The 17672-nt window shown below is 65.7% G+C and overlaps 1 protein-coding gene across 4 annotated transcripts; it reads right to left on the bottom strand.

Moving 5' to 3' along the window:
- Positions 1–5477: 5477 nt before the first annotated feature.
- On the bottom strand, positions 5478–14843 carry U2AF1 (U2 small nuclear RNA auxiliary factor 1). 4 transcript variants are annotated; one of them, XM_070071784.2, is made up of 9 exons: positions 14736–14843; positions 12780–12867; positions 10445–10511; positions 9601–9667; positions 6947–6996; positions 6763–6861; positions 6489–6622; positions 6317–6409; positions 5478–5763 (listed from the first exon to the last, which is right to left on the bottom strand). In XM_070071784.2, the coding sequence occupies exons 5-9, from the start codon at positions 6974–6976 to the stop codon at positions 5619–5621; spliced, it is 501 nt and encodes a 166-aa protein (XP_069927885.1). In that variant the 5' UTR covers positions 6977–6996; positions 9601–9667; positions 10445–10511; positions 12780–12867; positions 14736–14843; the 3' UTR covers positions 5478–5618. The 4 variants fall into 4 exon arrangements, with proteins under 4 accessions (XP_069927885.1, XP_051685898.1, XP_051685897.1 ...); XM_051829938.3 differs by lacking the exon at positions 9601–9667; XM_051829937.2 differs by lacking the exon at positions 10445–10511.
- Between the last annotated feature and the right edge of the window lie 2829 nt (positions 14844–17672).

The raw sequence follows: 17672 nt of genomic DNA, 5'->3' as shown, positions 1-17672 counted from the left end.
AAACTGAGCCTCTGCGTGTGAAGGGCCTGAGGACCAGCACCCACTGCGGAAGCCCCGAAGCCCCGTGTCCCCCACAGTCCTGCCCGGGCCCTGGTGACCTCCCGGGGGTCCCAGCCCTGCCCGGGCCTGCCTGCAACTCTGGGGACGAACTTGCTAATTTTCACCCCTTCTGCCAGGACTCCCACCCTTTGTCCTGGAGGAGAGGGGGAGGGGTAAACAGACGCCCTTAAAAACCCAGGGAGTCCCACAGGCCGGCGCTAGGCCCTCTGCTCTGCCCTGACTGCCGGCTTCGCTCCACTCAGTCACATGACCTCGCTCCCCCCAGTCCAAGCGACTGGGCGCTCTCTGTCCCTACCGTCCGTCCCCAGTAAAGCCTTATTGTTACCCCCCAGTAAAGCCTTATTGTTACCGGTGAATGGCAGGGCTTTTGTCTTCACAAGAAAGAATCCAGGCGTGAGACGGAGAGCAGGGGAAAGCAAACAGCAGGGTTTATCAGGGCAGGGACATCCGTAAGGACGGACGGGCACCTCTCCAGACAGAGCCTGAGAGAGAGCTTCTTCGGCGTCTGTCCCCTGGCGACCAGGCCCCGGGCGATGCTGGGCCACAGGAAAGCGGGTGTGTGTGTGTGTGTGTGCGCGCGCGGGCTGTGGCTGCCTCTGCACACTGCGTGTTTTCGTTTTTTATCTGAAAGGCAGAGACAGAGACGGACAAGCAGATGCTGCACCTGCTGGTTCACTGCCTCGGCGACCCGGAGCCTGCACGGGGAAGGCAGGGCCCCAGGGACCTCGCCGGCTGCCTCCCAGGGTGTGCCCGGGCAGGGACTGGAACCCGGGCACCCAGGTGGCCACCCCCCGCCGCTGCCAATGCTGACGGAACCCCCAGTCCAGGCTGCTGCCTGAAGTTACTATTGGACTCAGACTGCTGTCTCCTGGGCGGGCCTTTGTAACTATGTAAATATCCTGTTACCTCTCGGGCTTAGGTTCTGGCTTTAACGGTTTAACTTTTCTAACACTTCCAAACGCCCCCTCTGTCACCGCCCTGGGGCCAGGTGGGGTGAGGCTTGACTGGATCCAGACCGCCACAGTGGGCGTGAGGGGAGTGGAGGGAGCAGAGCGGGTGGAGAGGCCCTGTGCACCTGTGCCTCCTCCCTTCCCCCCACACCCAGAGGGAGGCACGGGCCGGAGAGGGGTGTGGCTGGCAGCAGGAGGTGGAGGCAGCTGGCCTGGAGGATGGGCTGGGGAGGGAGGCGGGAAGTGGTGGGGAGAGGGGTCTCAGGTGCGACCCTGCAGGCGGGCCGGTGTCCCCCGCCCGCTCCTGAGCTCCAAGGCAGCACAGGTGCACCTCCCTGGCAGGGCGGCGTGCTGGCCTCCCCCCGCCCCCCACCCCTGTCCCGTGCTCGCCCCCCGCCGCGTCCCCTAGGCTGCAGGGACCCGGCTGAGCCCTGAGGAGGGGCCAGCGCCCAGCATGGACCTGAGGGGAAGCAGGACCTGAGGGGAAGCAGCCCGGATGCCAGCCGGCAGTGCAAGTCCCACAGCTGGGGTCTCCAAGGTCCTCTTGGCTACTTGGGGCCCCTCTGCAGTTGCACGGGGACTCCCGGATCCAGGATCTCCCAGTGCTGGGCTGGGGAGGTGGCCCGGGGCGGGCGGCTCTGACCACGCACACGGCCATGTTCCCAACCACCGCGGCCTCTCGTTCTCGCCACGGTGTCGGGATCTTCGGTCCACACGCTTCCCCCGTTTATCCTTTTGGACTGGGGAGAGGGGCGAGGCCGCAGCCAGCCACACCAGCAGCCCAATGGGAGCTGGCTCTGCCGGGCGGCTCCGCTTCCGATCCAGCTCCCTGCCGGTGGCCTGGGAAAGCGCAGAGGACGGCCCAAGCGCCCGCGTGGGAGACCCGGATGGAGTTCCTGGCTCCTGTCTGCAGCTTGGCCCAGCCCCAGTGAACCAAGATGGAAGACCTCTCTCTCTGTAACTCTGCCTTTCAAATAAATAAACCAAGTCTTATTTGAAAGGGGGGGACACACCCATCTGCTAGTTCCCTCTCCAAATGCCCGCCCCGCTTACTAGAAGTCAGGTGACCCAGTGGCATCGGCTCCACCCCACCCACACCACCCAGCCGGGATTACCTCTGCAGGGCCACGTAAGAGCGGCTCTCCAGCACGGGCAGCCTGGCGGGCTTCCCCGACGCCCATGTTTGGGGTGACACGGGCCCCTTAGGCCTCCCGTTGGTGCTTCTGCCGGTCCCCCACCCCCACCCACGTCCCTGCTGCGGCTGCTGACCGGGCTACCACTCAGAACCTGTAGCCAACGGGCACGGGGTGCTGCCGGGGCTGGCAGCAGGTGCTCGGCCCCCTGGGCACTCGGCAACAGCAGGATCTAGACCGCAGGCTACCGAGCCTGGGCACCCCCCCCCCCCCACAAGGACCATCAGCCCAGCCAGGACGCAGGACCCTGAACCCTGGGGCACTGCCGCTGCTGGCCTGTGGCTGCCGCCTGCCCCAGGGGTGCTGGGGCCTCCCCCAGGGACTCAAGGCTGCCTTGGGGACCAGGTTGTTGGAAGCAAGGCCACCTCCCCTTGTGCCTGGCGCCTCCCGTCCGTCTGTCTCCACCATGCTGCTGGCCCAGGTGCGGACCAAACAGAACTCTGCACTTGCCAAGTACTGGCCTCGGGCATTTTAAATAAAGATTTATTCATTTATGTATTTGAAAGGCAGGGTGACAGACAGAGAGATTTGCCACCTGCTGGTTCCCTCCCCAGATGGCCACAACAGGCAGGGCTGGGCCAGGCCAAAGCCAGGAGCCAGGAGCCCCACCCGGGTCTCCCACAGGGCGCAGGGCCCGAGCAGCAGCAGGGAGCTTTGCCGACCTTGCAGGAAGTGGGACCAGGATTGACAGGGTCCCTGCCTGCCTGGGGGCGACCCTTCCCTCAGGCCCAGGCCCTGGGGCCGGGTGGCACGGCTGACCCCTCCCAGGTCTCCAGGGCTCTGGGTTTGCAGGCGAGGGCCAGGGAGGGCCACCACCTGTTGCACCCTCAGGACCTACGGCGACCTTGACCGCCCTCCCTGGGACTCAGATGAGCCTGAGGTCTCAGAGGGCGGGCGGGCCCACCCACCTCCGCCCCACAAGGCTGCTGGGACCCCACTGCGGGGAGGGGAGGCTGGTGTCGCAGGGTGTGGGGGGAGACCCCGCCCCCAGGCAGCAGGGCCACCCCCTTCCCTAGCCTGGCCTAAGGCAGCGCCCTGGGGGCCTCCTGCAGCCCTCTGTCTTTTGCCTTCCACACGGGAACTGCCAGCAAATCCCAGCCACTGTCACACAAAATCCGTCCTGGTCAGCGGGGTGTGCAGGTCTCCCGCGACCCAGGGCAGGGCGGCTGGACCTCACCCAGGCCCCAGGGCGGCACGACCTCAGAACCGGGCCCGGGAGGCGCCCCACAACGCCCCCTGCCAGGGGACTCCAGGAGCCCGGGTTCCCGCAGCTCAGCTGGTCCAGGCTCCCCAAAAAGCCCCAGTCAGGACAAACCACTGGGCAGCACAGGCGCTTCAGCAGAGACAGGCAGCCGGCTGACGGCACACAGCACGGTGTGTGTGTGTGTGGGGTGGCCCAGAGTCCGGCCCTGCCCCCTTCCCGCCCACGCGCAGCCTGGGAAGCAGCAGGCCACCCTCGAGTGTCCGGGTCTCGCGCCTGACTGAGCCCCAGCATCTGCGGGCATCAGGAATGAACCGGCCCACAGATCTGTCTCCCAAACAAACGAAACAAGAACATTTAAATAGGAAACAGAAGCTGACGTCTTTAAAAATATATGAAGTGGAGACGCTCTGAGTCCCCAGCGCCCGGTCCGTCCGCACGTGGCTGCCCCATCGCCCACACGGCAGCACGAGCACACGGGAACCTGCCGGCCTCCCCCCCAGCACACGTGCCGCGGGCTCCAGGCCCGTCCCTCTGACCGAGGCCGGGGAGGCCGCCGGCCCGCCTCCCCCTGAGCCAGCAGGGCCATGGGGACCCTGTCACCTTCCCTCCCCTCAGCCAGGGCCACAGTGAGGACAGCCCAGGACGGGAGTGAGCAGGAAGTCACGCACACGCCCCCCAGGGCTGCCAGCCCACGGGCAGCTTTGTGGTGCGGGGAGCAGCCAGCCCCTGCTAGTGCCTGGGAAAGCAGCAGACGGCCCTCCACCAACACCGGAGACCTGGCGGGGCCCCTGGCTCTGGCCTGGCTCACCCCAGCTGAAGCAGCCCTTTGGGGAGCGGGCCAGTGGATGGAACCTCTCTGATGTCTGTGGCTCTTTTAGGTCAGAGTTGCAGAGAGAGAGGAGAGGCAGAGAGAGAGTCTTCCATCCGCTGGTTCACTCCCCAATTGGCCGGCAACAGCCGGAGCCGCGCTGACCCGAAGCCAGGAGCCAGGAGCTTGTTCCGGGTCTCCCACGCGGGTGCAGGAGCCCAAGCACTTGGCCATCTTCCACTGCTTTCCCAGGCCACAGCAGAGTGGATTGGAAGTGGAGCAGCCGGGACTCCAACTGGCTCCCATGTGGGACGCCGGCACAGCAGGCGGCGGCTTTACCGGCTCTGCCACAGCGCTGCCCCGTTGCTCTTTCAAATAAACCTTTAAAAACTGCCGGTGGTTCAAACCCACAAGCACCACCCCGACGCCAATACACCCGAGACCTCACAGTGCAGCCAGAACACGGGCAATGAACGGACGCCAGAGCAGACCCGCGCTAGGGCCTGTAAGGTTTAGGATCTCAGTCAGAGCTTCCGTCCGCTGGGCCACTCCCCGAGGGCCACCATGGCCGGAACGGGTGCTCCCCAGGTCTCCACGTGGGTGCAGGGGCCCAGGCCGTCGGCAGGGAGCTGGGCTGGACATGCAGCAGCCAGGACATGAGCCTGTGGGACGCTGGCGTGGCAGGTGGAGGTCCAGCCACGAAGCCCCCGTACTGTGCCTTCAAGCACGGACGGCAGATACTGCCACGCCCGTCGGCCCCTTCTGCACGCTCAGGACTTCTCCGGCCAGCAGGGAGACGGGGGCCCCATCATCAGCGTCCGGCGATACGTGCGATGGCTTCTAACTACCGTGCACACGTGCACAGGGGCCCTGGTTCACCCGCCTTGGAGCCGCAGGCGCACAGCTGCACGGGGCACCAGGCCTGGGTCTCCATGCAAGCCGCACACTTGGCATTGGTGGAGCAGCGGGTAAGCCGCTGGTTCGAGTCCCGGCTCCCCACTAACGCGCCGGGGAGCCTGCACAGGCCACAGCCTGGGGTGGCCGGCGGCGGAGGGCAGGCTTGCACCACAGTGCCGCCCAGCCGCACGCCTCTCCCGGGCGCCCTCCGGTGGGCTCCCGGGTGCAGCCCTCGCCACGGGCAGGGGCGCAGGAGCTGCAGGTGAGCCCCCCACCCCCCACGCAGCTCATTTTGTACCCAAGGTTGGAGGACGTGCGCTGGAACCTGAAAAAAATGTTCCACAACAAACAAGCTCCCTTGAGAATACCGTATCACTACAAATTTTATTCAGAAACCCATCTTTGTGTTTTTTTTTGTTGTTTTTTAAAAAAAATTCCCATTATGAACTGGTTTGGTCAATCAACTACAAGGCTTCCTAACGGACACTCGGTAAAAACGGCGTGGCTCAGAACCGCCCCGACCTCTCCCGGTCTCTCGACCGCCGCCTGTCGCGTTCCCGGCCCCCGCCGCCTCCACCGCCGCCGCCGCCGCCACGGCCACGGTCTCTAGACCGAGAGCGCCGCTCCCGGGACCGGGACCTCGACCTATGCCTGCAAGGGGAAACACACACGTCAGAACCTGGCCCGAGGCTCCACCAGACGTCAGCTGCGAGCCGTCTCCTACACCGACTCAGGTGGCCCGGGGAGTCCACCGACGCAGCCACCACCAGCCCAAGGGCGGGGGCTTCTCTCCGGGGCCCCCTCCTGTTGACAGCCGCACAGCCTGTCCTCCGGGCGAGCCCCGCACCCCGCTGTGCTGTCCCTCTGCCCAGCGACACCGACGCTGCAGGCCTACACGCAGCCTCCTGAGAGCCCGAGGGCCGCGGGGTCTGGGAGGCGGCAGCGCCCCCCGCCCCGCCCCACCCCGCCCTCCCCTCACTCACTTCTTGCGCCGGCGCCCCGCCCTCGGCGCCCCGCCCCCCGCCCCGAGCCCCCACTCACTTCTTGCGCCGGCGCCCCGCCCTCCCCGCCCCGCCCCACTCACTTCTTGCGCCGGCGCCCCGCCCTCCCCGCCCCGCCCCGCGCCCCGCCCTCACTCACTTCTTGCCCCGCCCTCCCCACCCCGCGCCCCGCCCTCCCCACCCCGCGCCCCGCCCCCACTCACTTCTTGCGCCGGCGCCCGTACAGCTCGCGCCGCAGCTCCCTGGAGATGGGCTTCAGGTGCATGAAGTTGCAGAAGCCGCCCCGCGTGCACTCCCTGGGGGGAAGCAGCGCGTCACCCAGCGTGCACCGCGTGCGCAGGGCGGAGCCCCGGCCCGGCGGACACGCGCACTCACCCCATCTCGTACTGCCGGCAGCAGGCTTCCCGGAAGTCGGTCACGGGGGAGAGCTCGGCGTGGATCGGCTGCCCGTTGAACCAGCGGTTGTTCAAGTCGATCACAGCCTTCTCCGCGTCCTCCTCACGGCGGAACTGCGGGGACAGAGGCGCCGGCACCCACGGTGACACGCTGACCCCACCGCCCACGCTCCCAGGACCGGACGGCGGGGCAGCTCAGACCGCAGCCCTGCCCTGCTCTCCGGTGCCCGAGGACCAGGGGGCGGGGCGCCTACCTTGACGTACACGTTCCCAACCAGGTGGTCGCCCAGGTTGTCACACACGTTCATCTCTTCCACCTCCCCGTACTTCTCCTCCATCTCCGTGAACACCTCCTGCGGGACAGCACGGCCAGCGTCACCCACGCGGCGCACGGCTACGCGGGCCGCCAGGCTCAGGCCCACCCAGGGGTCGCCTCACCTCAAAAAACTCATCGTAGTGCTCCTGCATCTCCACGTCGCTCACGGCGCCTGCAACGAGAGAGCCTGCTGGTTAGCGCCGCGCCGGGCCGGGCCTCGCGCCACCACTCAGCTCTAGTGACACGCAGGTCGTCTGCGACCGCAGGCTGCACCACGGCTGCGCGCGACAGCCGCCACGTGTCCCTGACAGGCTCAGCCTGGCTCGTCACGCAGTAAAACCACAACGAGTTTTAACCAGCATCAAAAGGGCCACGTTTTCATAAAGCGAGAAGTCGACTCTCAAAATCAAGAAAATTTTAAACTGTGCAGATCCTTCTTCTGGATCATCTAGATCACCTAAATCCCTCAGATTTAGAGCGGATGTCAAGGGAGCGCGCTGGGTTTCTTCCCTTTAGCATAAAGCGGAAGCCGAGGGCGGGTGGGTGGCCGAGGGCGTGCGCTCCCGCCTGGTTTCTCACGCACTGCCAGCCACGGAGCGCCAGAAAACTGACGTGATTAAAGCCCGAGCGACCAGACTCAGCAGCGTGAGAGCCAGGTGCACCCCAGCCCTGGGCGCCCCGTGAGGGCTCAGAACCCACTGCTGCACTGGGCTTCCCCTCACGGGCGCACACGCCCACCTAGCCCGGCACACGCTCCCTGCCTCATTCCACCGTGCAGACCCCAGCGGGCTTAGCCCAGCCCAGCCTGCCGTCCCAGCGGGCGGGAGCTGGCTCAGGGAGTCGGCAGGCTGCGGCCCCCACGGCTCCTGGCGGGGTGAGGCCCTCAACACCCTTTCACGTGGAAGACACCCTCACTCCTCACCTGCCGGTTCAAGGGCCTCCGGCTCACCTGCTCGCCTGCCACGGCTAAGCTCTCGCTGTCTCTCAGCTTCCGGGGATCCAGTCTGCTTTACAGCCCGGACGCCCCGAGTGCCGGCCCGAGGCCACGACACGCAGGCTGCCGGCAGCCGCCCTGACCAACAGCCCCGGGGACGTCGGGGCGAGCCAGACAAGCCGCTCACGGGCAGGCTCGACACTGCACCCCTAACGCTTTCTCCTTTGCCACAGCAGAAGGGACACGAAAAGAAAGATCGGAACTACGCTCAAAGCTGCGGCGCCCAGCGGCCTCCGTGGTGGCCATTTCAAGTGGCCGCGTCTGTCCTGCGTACACAGACCTCGGCGTCCGCCAGGGCCTCGTGCTTCAGCAAAGACGAGCCACCTAAACGACTGGGCACGGCTTTGATACTGCTACTTGGAAATACTTTTTTTTCCGCAGAAGTAGCTTTAAACTGGGATTATTATTTAAGTTCAATCCACACGTACGAAGCTTATGTTTCTGTATATGGAAGGATGTGTCAAGAGCCAGTCATTTTATTTAGATAACTGATTTTCTTCCCAAAATGAAGAATTAGAATTTCATTCGATCTGTACGATGTGAACCCAGAATCTGAATATTTAAGAAACAGCTAAACTTCGACTCCGTAGCAGACGCCAAACAGAGTGCCGCGAGCTGCAGAGGAAGACACAGAAGCCGGACGGCAGCGCGCGGACAGCCCGGGGCACGGGCCGAGGGCCCTCACTCCCAACTCAGCCACTACTTCTCAATCACTGTCCTAGGGCAGCTGTTCGCAAAAATTATTCAGTGAGTAAATACAGTAACACTTCCCTCCACCTCAGCAAAACAAAACACCAGGCATCTGACTCCAGGGCTCGCCCCCGGCAGGGTCAGGACAGCAGGCCCACATCAGGTCGGTCTCAGCACTGCAGGCCTGGGCTTCTCAGGAGCCTGGGGACCCTCCCTGCCCCTCCCCCACGGAGGAGCTGTGCCTGGCAGGGGGCATCCCCAAGGCCTCCCCGCTTCTAGGCAGCTACAGTGGCAACTGTCCCCCCGGCAGGTCACCCTGGAAACAGGGGTTCCAGCCCAAGGGTGCAGTCAGCCTCGGCGTGGCCGCCCCGGGGTCCTGCATCAGCTTCCACTGCTTTAATGAACTGGCGAAGTGTTTGCTTTGGTTTGGCTGTCTCACTGCGGCAGGAGCCCGGCCGATCCTCGGTTCCTCCAAACGACTACAGCCCAGCGAGCCGTGCGCGGAGTTGTGAAAACTCAGCTCTGGTCTGCGAACTCCGAAGACACCAGCGTGCGGCCCGTTCTCCAGAGCTTCCGCTCAGGAAACACTCACACCCTCAACCTGAACTTCCCGACAGGGCGGGCGGGGGGACGGGCGCTGCGCGAGTGCAGGTGGCCTGACCCGAGCGGCGGAGGCCGCCGGCGCCTCTCCCCGGCCAGGCCCACGCCGGGCCCGCGGGGGCAGCGTTCTCAGGCCCACCGTGCGGCCTCAGCACCAGGTCTGAGGCCAGGAGGCCAGGGAGAAAGTCATTCCTGCGCTGGGAGCAGGGCGCACTGGCTGTGCTCTGGGACGGAGGACAGGGCCACGCCCCGGGGGACGTCCCAGGAGGGAGAGCAGCCCCGGCGCTTCACGGGCACCCTTTCCAGTCACTGTCTTCCTCTTCCAGGGGTGGGCAGGAGGTCAACTCCCCGACAGTTCCAGAGGGTCAGTGGGACGAGAGCTCCTGGCCACCGCTAGCGACACACGGTCCTGCACTCTGCCACGGCAGACCGGAGCGGACTGAGCTGACACGGAAGCCCAGGGGACCAGGGAAGGAACTTGTATGAACTTACAGCGCAAACCGTCAGCAGACTGGGAAGAGTTTTGAGGGTTACGGTAAATGTTCAAGAGGGCAATGGTCTGAAATACAAAACGCAACAACTTTATATTACGGAAAATTGAATGTAAACACTTCACCGGCTGCCTCTGGCGACGGCTTCGGCCGAGATTCGTGCTGCAAAGAGAGCGAGTTATTTGCTCCTGCGCGGAGTTCTCCTAGCTGGTGGCTGTGCTGCCTGCCTGCCGCTGCTCTGGGGAGACCTCGTGACATGCCACTACTGCGTTCTGTCCACACGCAGGAGGGGCTCCGCCCCCAAAGCCACTCAGGCAGCAAGCCCGCGGCTGCGAGGGGCCGTGTTCCAGGTACGACACAGAACCTCATCAACTGAGCAGAGTGTGTGTACCGGTGGGCGAAGATTCCTGCGTTAGGAGAACACAATAATGGCATATCATGAAACCTCCACTCCCTAAAGGAGAAATCATAATGGTGAAATGAAGCCCACACTCGTCGGGCAACTTACCTGATCGACGCCTTAACACTCTCAAGATTTTTAATTTTCCAGAAGGAACTTAAGAAAGGCCAGGGTTCAGTCACTGGGAAGACCATGACCGGCTAACAATGTCAAAACCCATCTCGCGTGACCAGTGTCAGCAAGGGAAGAGGCCCGGCCAGCGCCTGCCCGAGAGCAGGGCCTCCTGGCGGCCACGCGGCCAGGTCCTGCCGTGCGCCGGGCCCGGCACCTGGTCCCGCCTGCGGCAGCTCTATGCCGGCAGCGCAGGAGCCGGCACTGCGCGCCTCAGCTAAGAGTGGGCTCTTTCACACCATCGCTTTAAAACTCCTCCAACTGTGGGACTTACAGTGTGAGCCGTCAGCCGTCTGTGCACTGTTTTGGGGGTTACGATAGATGTTTTGAATCAAGATGGTCTGCGGGAAAAAAAAATAAAAGGGGCATTCTACTGGCTGCTGTGCACATATCAGACAATCGCAGAGACAGTTTGTTCGCAAATGGCTATACGCTCGCTGCCGGTTTCTCCCGCACGTGAGACCTCGTCCTCAGCAGAAGACACAGAGCCATCATATTATGGAAACAGAGTTCGAGCAGTGACTCGGCCAAGTCAGCCAGCAACCCAGAGGGACCCCACTGTCGTCTGAGCAGGCCGTGCCACTGCAACGCAGCGCTTGCTCTACTCCAGCTACCACTCACAGTCACATTGCCCACACACGTCACTTTTCTCAATCAATGCACAGCTCAGCCGTGTGCAGCACACCCAGTTCTCTGGTCTCAGCGAAACAGGCTTCTGAGCCGCCGTGGGCGCCGGCTCATTTACTCTCTTGGCGGGGTCTCTGTTTACATAATACAATAGCTTAGCACATCTGCTCCTTTCCGATCTCCTTTTAAGGAAAAAATCCTTTTAGCCCTTGTGCTTTAAACTGGATCAGGCAGACTTGAAACCTTACACTGTACCGTTCTTCTCAAAACCAAGTTGTCTGAAAAAACAAACCATGTTTAAGTTAGTAGCTAATATATCACACGAGATCTTATTGTCCACACCACTGTAAGCTTACAAAGAAACCCCCCAGAGTTACGCTAGACTTAGGAGTGACTCAGTAACGCCACGACTTAGAAAAACACTCAGTCAACAACACACGAGCCGTCCAGCTTCCAGCGGCACCTCGGGGCGCGGCCGCGTGCGGAGCTCCCCAGAGGAAGGTCCGTGGCTGGGAAAGTTGCCTGGGCCGGCACACACTGAGCCACCTGCGCCTGCCCGTCAGGGCTGCACTCTGCCAGCCACAGGCCCCGGAGCTGTCCCGGAGCGGACTCTGGTCGGTTGCAGCTGGAACCCCTGGAGGGGGCCAGCGCCCACGCTGAGCTAGCTGAGCCCGGCCAGTCACTGTCAAATCCATGCAGTCCGCAGAGGCTGCTGTGTAAATTCTCTCAGGGAGGCAGCGTAACTCCTGCTGATGCCAACTGCCCAGGTCAGATGCTCAGGTGGACAGGCGCCACCGAGCTCGCCAGGCTTTAGGGCTCCGTCAGCCTGCTCGACCCACGGTGCCTGTTACCTCCCCTCTACCGCGTCGGCTCAGCCAGGGCTCGGAGACAAGCCAGCGTTCCTGGCCAGACTAAAGAATCGAGCTCTCTCTTGCAGCCCAATACTCCTAACACCCCAAATCAAACAACTGGGTGGACATTAAAAGTGCTTGATTGTGGTACAATTTATAGCAATGGTTTAGCTGGAGAGACCTGGTGCAATCAAAGCATTTCTTAAAAACAACTGTAATAAACAGGAGCTAAACCAAGTTCTCCAGTATCCTGGAGAACACATTCAGAATTCTTAAAAAAATCAGGTCCTGTCCCACTCACTACCTGGTAACCAGGAAGGACAGAGGGGAGGAGGCGCCGGCGCCTCTCCCAGAAACACAGCGCTGGGGGGTTTCCCACGGCTTCGCTGGCCGACCCCGGCCTCCTGCGTGAGGTGAGCAGTGGCCCAGGCAGCTCCGTGGCAGCCGGCAGCCCTCGGCCCACGGAGACTCAAGGGAAGACACTCGAGTCTCAGACCCCAAACGCTCGGGCAGACTCCGCCCCCAGTCTCTCCTGCAGTCCGTCAGGAGCCTCTGGGGTGGACACCCTGGCCGCCTCTCCAGTGGGCCAAGGAGGCAGCTCTCAAAAATCACAGCGCTGGACTGAACCCAGCTCGAAGCAGACCGAAGCCCAGCCCACGGGCCCAGCTTGGTGACAGCGCTGCTGCGCGTGCACCGTCCACGCCATTTCATTTCTCAATGCTTTCCTGACAGGCTGCAACCCGCTGCTCCTTCCACCGGGCGCTGGGGAAGGCTGGGCAGGGGGACAGCGGGACGGGCCTGGGGACACAGTCACGCTGGCGCCCCCCTCTAAGCGGCTCCACGGGCCACTGAATGGAAAGCAAAGGCAGAGAGCCCGGCCAGCACCCACCAGGGCCCGGAGAGAGCCGCAGGCCATGCTGGCCTGGCCACAGCCCGCACCGTGTCCAGGAGACAGGGCCCACGGATAAAAAAGAGAGGAACTGGAGAGGCGCTCAGACCCTCCCCTGGGGTAGCTCACGGGTCTCAGCCTCGGGGAACAAACACTGGTGGACACGAGGGTGTGACAGCGGCCAGGACTGCTGTGGAGAGCAAGGCTGAGCACCAGACGAACAAGAACAAGGCAAGACAAACCTGGCTGAAGGTGGGCTTGTTGTGCAGCCGAGAGCACCTGTCTCCATGGCGACACGCTCCGATCTTGAAGTAGAACGAGCAGTTGACCCTGTGGGGGAGGACAGCTGGTCACTTTGCTGAGGACGCACAGGGCACGTGGACCCGGGGGTCACACCTGCTCCCACGCCCGTCGGCCCCCGGCTTCACCGGCAGAGCGCCTGGCTGAGGACGGAGCGCCCCACAGACGGCACCCTGGCCACAGGCTCTCCCGGCCGCGCCCTGGCCCCTCCAGGTTCAAGGTCCACTGCCCCGCCGCCACAGGTGGACTCGGCCCACAGCCAGGCTCACCGCCCCGCTTCCTGAGGGCACGGCTCCCACCGACTGCCCACCCCTCCTCGGGGGCCGTGCACCGCTGCCCGCACGCGCGGTCTTCTCTGCTCTAAGGCAACCAGCTCCAGCTCTCCGGAAACTTCCGACATCAGACCAACAGGAAGTTTCCAAACAGGCCTGCAGCAGTACATTCTCTGGGCTGCCAGTACCTGCCACCAGGCCACAGGGGACGCGGGCGGCCGCAGGAACCCACGGCCACCGCGCCTGCCCGTCCAGCAATCACCTGCAGGCCGCGTGGACAGGCACCGGGGCCTGTGCCGAGCCAGACTGCGGGAGGGCAGCACCCAGGCCTCACCGCGCACCGTCAACCAGGAGCCGCGGCGGACACCCCAGGGAGACGTGGCGGGCCACGGCGCTCCAGGCCACCGAGCCGGAGCGGAAAGGCCCGGCCCCGGCAGGGGAAGACGGCCCGGCCCCGGCAGGGGAAGACGGCCCGGCCCCGGCAGGGGAAGACGGCCCGGCCCCGGCCCCGGCGCCGGCCGCTGGGCGTGAACCAGCGAAGGGAAGGCCTCCCTTTCTGCCGCGCAGCCGCCACGGAAACACAATCTTTCAACGCAGCAAAAACAGGAAAGGGGAAGCCGAGCTCCCGGGAGGGACGGGCCTCCCTCCGCGCCCCTGCCTCGGGCAGCCCAGAGAGCCCAGGGCAGCCGACTTTCTTCTTCAGAGGGAGAGGGGCCTTCCACCTTGCCGGTCCCTCCCAGGTGGCCGCCGACAGCCGGGCCGTCCGGGCCGGAGCCAGGTGCCCCCCGCGGTGCAGGGCCCAGGCTCCTGCGCGTCTTCCGCTGCTCTCCCGGGCACAGCAGGGCGCTGGGGCCCAAGTGGAGCGGCCGGGACTCGAACCGGGGCCCGAGCACTCCCATTTCTCAAGTCGGCGATTTTGCGCGCTCCGTGACTTTCGCTACAAATTCCCAAAAGGCCCCGGGCGGGACGAAGGCTCCCGCCGCCTGCACTACCCTCGCAGTCACTCTGAGCCCCGACTCCGCGCTCGTGGCCGCGCACACCGGGCGGGGACCTCGCTCTCGGCTCCTGGAGGCTGAAGCCCCGCACACTTAGACCCGCCGAGGGGCAGCGAGGCCCCCGGGGCCCCCGACCCCACCCCCGCCCCGCAGACCCCGGGGATCCGCCCAGGCTTCCGGGGGGGGGCCCGCGCTCCTCGGGACACCCCGCCAGGCCCGGCCCGCGGGAGGCCACCCGGGACCCCTAGTTGCGTCAACCGCAGGCCGGCAGTCGGCGGGGCAGCCGCGCGGCCTGCACACACACCCAGGTACGCACGTCTCCGCCGCCGGGCCCCTCTCGCCCTCGCCGCTGCGGGCGCCCCAAGGCGGGATCCGTCCCTCCCGGCCAGGCCGCCCCGCCACTCGCCCACGTCGGACCCCCAACCGCCGGCCCCGCCCGCCCGCCGCGCCGCGGGCCCCGGCCCGGCCCGCCCGCCGTCCGCCCGCGCCCCATTCATCGCGCGCGGCCCACGAGGCGGCGGCGCGCGGCTCCCGCGGGCGCGCCGGGGCCGGAAGGGCCGCTCCCCCCGCCGCGCCGCCCCGCGCCCGCCCGCCGCCCCGTCCCGAGCCCCGGCGGGCCGCCCGCACTCACTTGTCTTTCTCGGTGCCGAAGATGGAGGCCAAGTACTCCGCCATTTCCCACCCGCCACCGCCGCCACCGCCGCCGACGCCGCCGACCCTGCCGACGCCCGCGGGAGACGTCACCCGGACGCGACGACGCTCGCCCCGCCCCCGACGCCGCGGCGCCGCCCAATCGGGCGAGGCGCTGCCTGTGCGTGGGCGGGACGCGGGGCGCGCGCAGGCGCGCGGCTCCGCCCCCGCCGCCCCGGGAGCCCGCGCGCCCCCTGCCGGCGCCCGCCTGGCCCGCGCTCCGCTCGCGGGGCCCGCGGCCTGCGCGCCACGCGGCGGCCGGAAGCGGGCTGGGCGGCCGGGGCGTCTCGGCGCAGGCGTCGGCCCTCGGCGGGCACCCGGCGCGAGGCGCGTTCTCGGCCCCCCGCGTGGAACGGCGCGCGGGCTCAGCCTCCCGCGTGTCAGCCCTCTGCGTGGTCCGCCCAGCTGTGCGCGGGACTGGCCGGCCCGGGGCCTGGCGCTCGCGGACGGTCTCCAGGGGCGGGCTGTGGGCCGGACCCCGACCCCCCGGCCAAGGGGCACCCCGCCTAGGTTCGGCGCTGGGCGGGGAGAGCGGGCGCAGGTGGGCCCGTCTGCGCGGGCCGTGTCCGCACCTGCCGGGCAGTGGGCGCTCGGCGGGGCCGGAGGCCCTGGGAGAAGTGGCGGGAGGGGCGCGCTGAGGTTTTCTCTTGGGAGCAGAGCGCTGTCACCCGGGGGCGTGAGTCCCAGGGCTCTCCCTCCCCCTGCCTGCGCACCCACTCATTCATCCACTTACCCACTGTTCTGTCCGTCCATCCAGCCACCCACCCATCCGTCTATCTCCATCCATCAATCCATTGACCCACCTACCCGTCCATTCGCATGTCTGTCCATCCACCCACCCACCTCTGTCCACCCATCTGTCCATCCATCAGTCCATACACCCGCCTATACACTCTCTCATCTGTCCATCCGTCCACACGTTCACGTGCACGTCTGTCTGGCCAGCTTGGGGCAGGGGTGCATCTGATACCAGACACCATGGCAGGTGCACGCATGCAGGCTGGGACTGGAGCCGTCCACTGCGAAGCCTTGGTGGGCGCGTCCAGCTCCCTTTATTCCCTCTGCTGCCGCGTGCGACGACCCAGCGCTGGCCCGCGTCTCCCCGTGATTCTTGGGTGCACCTGCTGGGTTTCCCTCTGCCAGCTGACAGGTTGTCTTTCCGCTGGGGCCTGTGGGAAGCCCAGATTTGACGTCCACCACCAGCCTTGCGGCGCCTCAGCCTGCGCTGTTCCAGCAGGGAGGTTGGCTGGGGGACCCCCGGAGGCCCCGGCCCCGGGCACACTCCCTGCCAGGTGGGCACCTCGTTTTGGGTTCCCGCACCTCTGGGTCCCCTCCGAGGATGGAGCCGCCACATCTGAAACCCGCTTTGCGGCACGGGACCGTGGTCTGGGTTCCCTCACTCAGGGTTTCCATGTGGGGGGAGCAGCCACACCCGCACTGCCGGTGTCCAGAGCTCGGCCCTCAGTGCCCGTGGACACGGCAGCCGCTGTCTCCGCCCGGCTCTGCCCTACTGGGCTGAGGGCGCTTCGAGCGGCCGACTCCAGGTTCCCGTGCTGAGTCCCTGCTGGAGCAGACCCCTCATCTGCAATTCCCCAAATCGAAACGTTCTGAAGACTCCAAGCTCTTTTTTTTTTCTTGTTAGAATTCAGTTTGCTGCAAACATTGACCTGGGCGTGTTGGTGGCCTCTCTGCAGGTCACGGAATTTTTTTAAAGGTTTGTTTAGTTAATGAGGGAGAGGGAGGGGGAGGGGGTGCTTCCATCCGCCGGTTCACTTCCCCGCATGGCTGCGTCAGCCTCCAAAGCCAGGAGCTTCCTCCAGGTCTCCCACGGGTGCGGGGGCCAGGGACTTGGGCCATCTTCCACTGCTCTCCCAGGCCACAGCAGAGCTGGATTGGAAGTGGAGCAGCCGGGACTCGAACCGGCCGGCGGCTGTGTGGGATGGCGGCATCACAGCAGTGGCTCTCCCGGCTGCGCCACGCCGGCCCTGGGATGTTTCCTGTGCAAGAGCGGCCGCTGTTTGCTGTGTGAGCTCCTTAGAGGCGCGGCTGCCGCTGCTGTCTCGAGGCTGGGGCCCTGCCCTCTGCTTGAGGAGAGACTGCCCTGAGGGGCCGAGTGTGCGGACAGCACTGTGGGGCCAGCTGCTGGCCGGGGCGGCCGGAGGCCCAACCGCCCTCCTCCCTCAGAGCTGCCAACTGCTGGGGGCGCCAACTGCGCACGAGAGCCCCCACAGCGAGGCTGTCATGGCCCACGGTGCACGTGTACAGGGCGTGGGGAGGCGGGCGTGTGCAGGGCGTGGGGGATGTAGACCAGGTACAGGGCGTGGGGAGGCAGGCGTGTGCAGGGCGTGGGGGATGTAGACCACCATGTGCAGGGCGTGGGGGACGTAGACCAGGTACAGGGCGTGGGGAGGCGGGCGGTGCAGGGCGTGGGGGATGTAGACCAGGTACAGGGCACAGGGAGGCGAGCGTGTGCAGGGCGTGGGGAATGTGGACCACCGTGTGCAGGGCGTGGGGAGGCGGGCGTGTGCAGGGCATGGGGGATGTAGACCAGGTACAGGGTGTGGGGGATGTGCGGGCGTGTGCAGGGTGTGGGGGATGTAGACCAGGTACAGGGTGTGGGGAGGCGGGCGTGTGCAGGGCGTGGGGGATTAGACCAGGTACAGGGTGTGGGGAGGTGGGCGTGTGCAGGGCGTGGGGGATGTAGCCCGTGTACAGGGCACAGGGAGGCGAGCGTGTGCAGGGCGTGGGGAATGTGGACCACCGTGTGCAGGGCGTGGGAAGGCCGGCGGTGCAGGGCGTGGGGGATGTAGACCACGTGTGCAGGGCGTGGGGAGGCGGGCGTGTGCAGGGCATGGGGGATGTAGACCAGGTACAGGGT

Source organism: Oryctolagus cuniculus, chromosome 4, assembly GCF_051225735.1.
Source record: "Oryctolagus cuniculus isolate XC-2025 breed Fujian yellow rabbit chromosome 4, ASM5122573v1, whole genome shotgun sequence".
NCBI classification, from domain to species: domain Eukaryota; kingdom Metazoa; phylum Chordata; class Mammalia; order Lagomorpha; family Leporidae; genus Oryctolagus; species Oryctolagus cuniculus.
The sequence above is the reverse complement of the archived record's forward strand: the minus strand, read 5'-3'. Positions and strand labels throughout refer to the sequence as shown.